Source organism: Penaeus monodon, chromosome 30 (genome assembly GCF_015228065.2).
Source record: "Penaeus monodon isolate SGIC_2016 chromosome 30, NSTDA_Pmon_1, whole genome shotgun sequence".
Lineage (NCBI taxonomy): Eukaryota > Metazoa > Arthropoda > Malacostraca > Decapoda > Penaeidae > Penaeus > Penaeus monodon.
Window position 1 is genome coordinate 17,612,162 of NC_051415.1, and position 421 is coordinate 17,612,582.

At 35.6% G+C, this 421-nt stretch overlaps 1 protein-coding gene across 1 annotated transcript in view; it reads right to left on the reverse strand.

Annotated features, from left to right (window-relative positions):
• LOC119592586 (cohesin subunit SA-2-like) overlaps window positions 1-421 on the reverse strand; it is a gene marked incomplete at its 5' end in the record, with an annotated part of 30,625 nt that overhangs the window by 1,953 nt on the left and 28,251 nt on the right. Inside the window, 1 exon segment of the mRNA XM_037941464.1 lies at window positions 81-128. Within this exon segment, the coding sequence (XP_037797392.1) occupies window positions 81-128 (48 nt within the window).

Genomic DNA, 421 nt, shown 5'->3' on the forward strand with positions numbered 1-421 from the left:
TTCCCTATCCAATATTTTCAATAGTACATTTACCAAACACACAGAAAAAATTTCACTCTGAAATTTAAAAGAAAACATACCATGGTTTCTTTCTTGTTTTCCTCTGAGACCTTTTCCTCGATTGGAACCTGAAAGAAATGAAACCAAAGATATGATATCATGATAGGCCCTAGAATACTTTTTATAGAAATTTTGGGTTCAAGGGATAATGTGAAGACAGTGGAGAGAGGAAACTGGTAGGTAAGACAGGTGAAGGACGGAGATTGACATTGGAGTTTAGAGGCCTACTAAATTCATAACAAATAGACTTGGAGGCTGAAATAAATATGGGCAGTTGGATAATGCCAATATCATGAAAGAGGTAGAGATGCACAATTTACTGTGCCCTGGGAACAACACATAAGGTTAGAAAATCATAATT